Genomic DNA, 2,887 nt, shown 5'->3' with positions numbered 1-2,887 from the left:
CCCCCCCTCCCGCAGCCCCCTGACCCCAACAGCCAGGCCCACGGCACCTCGAGAGCCCCTTGTGCCATGCACCCCCGCCCCCGTGTGCTTCCCCCCCCCAGGGCATGGGGAGAGGTATCCAGCTTCAAACCCCACCGCGGGGACGGCCGTGCTGGGAGCTTGGGTGCTCGCGTGCCCTGGATCCCGAGGTGCTCCGGTCCCCGTCGGGCGTGCGGCGAGATGGAGGGGGTCGGGGGGAGCGCTGGGGAAAGGCAGTGTGGAGGGAGACAGAGGGAGGGTGAGTTGCAGCCTGTGAGGCACCCGAACATGGTGGATGGGATGAAGCGGTGGCACCGGGCTGGGAGAGATGCCGGGAGCATCCCCCAGCAGCAAGCTCTCGTGGAAGGAGGCATCTCCTCCCAAAAGCAGGCGTGGAACCCCTTTGGCACTAAAGCGGGCAGAGAGCGGGGTCGAGCTCAGCCCTCAGCACAAGCAAACCCATCTTTTCCTCTGTGAATAACCTCAAAATCCACACCTGAATTTTACAGCCCTGAGCACGTGTACCAGCGGGACCTGCAGCCTCCGGTAGCAACGAGGGAGGAGGATGAGGAGGGCTGGGAGGATGCTGCTGTGGTGGGGCCGGGCCGAAGGACCATACGTACCGTTGTACACCAGCTCGGAGAATTTCAAGGCGAGCCCCTGCTTGATTTTCCGTACTTCCCGGTCCATGGTGAAGGCCTCGATATCTAAATGCGCATGGTATAGGATCGTTCCCGCTGGGGTCTCATAGATACCTAGCCATTTTTCCAGGCAGGGGGAAAAGCAGAAAAAGAGAGAGAAACGAATGAGACCAAAACTGTCAGCAAATGACAAAAAATAATGATTTGGCTGACAGAAGGAGCTGTGGTCGAGCGCATTCAGTCCCAGCTTGCTGTAAAATGCATCTGTCATTATATTCATGCTGGGGCCGAGACAGTCCACTCCGCACCTTGCGGAGAAAATTTCTAGATTCCCCTCTTTGAAGAGGCACTCTGACGAGGCTAAATGACAGGGTTTGGGAACCGATCCCCCCACCGATCCGTGCCCAACGGTCTGCGGCTGAAAACCTGTAATTAAAGGAACGACGCGGGGCACAGGCACAGGGAGCGGAGGGCCTGAAGTACCCTCCTCTCCCCTCGGCTGGTGAGAAAGAGCCCCGCGCGTCCGCTGCGAAGCAATGAGGCTACCTGGGGGCTGGGAGGGCAACCTCATTTGGGGCTGGCAGGGCCCCCCCTCCGGTCCCTTCCCGCTTGCCCCCCCCATTGCACGAGGCCTGGGGATGGAGGGATGCTTAATGATTTTGGCGATGGGGGCTAAGGCTGCGGGCAAGGCGCTCCCTTTGTTCCAGCCGCTCTGGGCTCGTTTGCTGCATAACGTGTTTACTTGGGTTTTAAATAGGAGGGTGGCCACACCGTGCTCTGCTCCAGGCCGGATGCAGGTGGAGAGCTGGTGGGGGAAATGCTGAGCTAATCCGGCAGTGAACACGCATTGGGCAGGGCTGCAACCTGCCCACGGCCAGGGTACATCCCTGTCCCCTGCCCACCTGCCCTTGGGGACGGTCCCCTCCCAATGCTGGGCATCTGTGCTATGGCATGGCCATAGGAATGGCGAAGGACACCCACATGTTGGGGTTTGCTGGCACACAAAGAAATCCCAGAGGAATCTGTCCCTCCCGAAGAGGACACGTCCCCAGCCAGCCCCAGCACCGAGAGGGAATGAGGGGAGCCCATGGGGCTGTCGTGGGGGCACAGACCTGCACTGGGCTCTGCCTGCTCAGTGCCCTGGAGTGTGGCACAGGCTCAAGCAGGGTCCTGTCCCAGGGTGGCCACGGGTCCCACAGACACAGCAGGAGCCCTGTCCACCACAGCAGCCCAAGCCACTTCCATCAGACCTCATCCCTACCAGGCTCCATGATGTCAGCATCCTACCGGCACAGGATGGGTCTCTGTCCCAAAGGAGAGCCACCCCTCCTCTCAGGCCACCCCAGTGACGTTGCAGCCTGGTCCCTGGGGACAGGCCATGAGCTCACGCATCCCTGTGCTCACTGAGCACCATCCAGTGCTGCCAAAGCACCCAACCCTGCGGGGCTGCGGGAGGAGACAGCCGAGTTAACACCAAAACCCAGCCGTCGCCACAGGCACGACAGCGGCACAGAGGGCTGCTCTATGCCCCCTCCAGCCCCCGACTGTGAAGCTAACACAATTAATATTCCTTCTCCCTCCCCTTACGAGTTGTTAAAGCCAATTCAGGCTGACCAAAGGTTTATGTCTCTGTGCCCACCTCCTGCCTGTCTGCCTGCGCCCTGCCCGTCCCGTTCGACCTGATGCTGGAGGGCTGGGGACCAGAGGGTGACAGCCGGGGCGGAGGGGAGGGGAGCTGACAGTCGTGCTCCCAGCCTCACCACCGAGGAGACAAGAGACACCTTCAAAGTGACACTCGCAGCGTCTCCAAGTGTCTATTTTCATCTCCCCGTGTTTACAGGAAAAAGACAGGGGTGTCAGCACTGCAGCCTGGCGAAGCTTCAATCACCCCATAATTACTGCTGGGGAAGGGGGGGACCGAGGCCATCCGAGCAATTTTGCTGTGCTGAGTGCGGGCTGTCACTCCCGACAGTATCCACGGGACAGGACGGGATGCGGTGGCCTCCCGAGGGGAAGGGGGGGGGCAATGCTGCCCATGGGAAGATGCTGCCCAAATTTCCACTGCTGGCCCAGGGCTGCAACTGAGAGTGGCCTGGTCTGGGTTCATTGCGGGGAAGGCGTTTTCCGCTTTCCTCTTCCACCTGCTCAGCACAGGAAGGGGAGGAAAAGGAAGGAGGAAAAGCCCCAGCCAAAGGCAGCGCTCGGCTCTTTTGGCAGCGGCCATCCCC

At 60.9% G+C, this 2,887-nt stretch overlaps 1 protein-coding gene across 1 annotated transcript in view; it reads right to left on the bottom strand.

The window, feature by feature from the left end:
- The window catches only part of ASS1 (argininosuccinate synthase 1), a 35,430-nt gene that overhangs the window by 13,945 nt on the left and 18,598 nt on the right, over positions 1–2,887 (bottom strand). Inside the window, exon 12 of the mRNA XM_009642805.2 lies at positions 642–773. Coding sequence (XP_009641100.2) covers positions 642–773 — 132 coding nt within the window. The remainder of the gene's footprint in view (positions 1–641; positions 774–2,887) is intronic.

Source organism: Egretta garzetta, unplaced genomic scaffold, assembly GCF_000687185.1.
Source record: "Egretta garzetta isolate BGI_Z169 unplaced genomic scaffold, ASM68718v1 scaffold497, whole genome shotgun sequence".
Taxonomy (NCBI): Eukaryota; Metazoa; Chordata; class Aves; order Pelecaniformes; family Ardeidae; genus Egretta; species Egretta garzetta.
The sequence above is the reverse complement of the archived record's forward strand: the minus strand, read 5'-3'. Positions and strand labels throughout refer to the sequence as shown.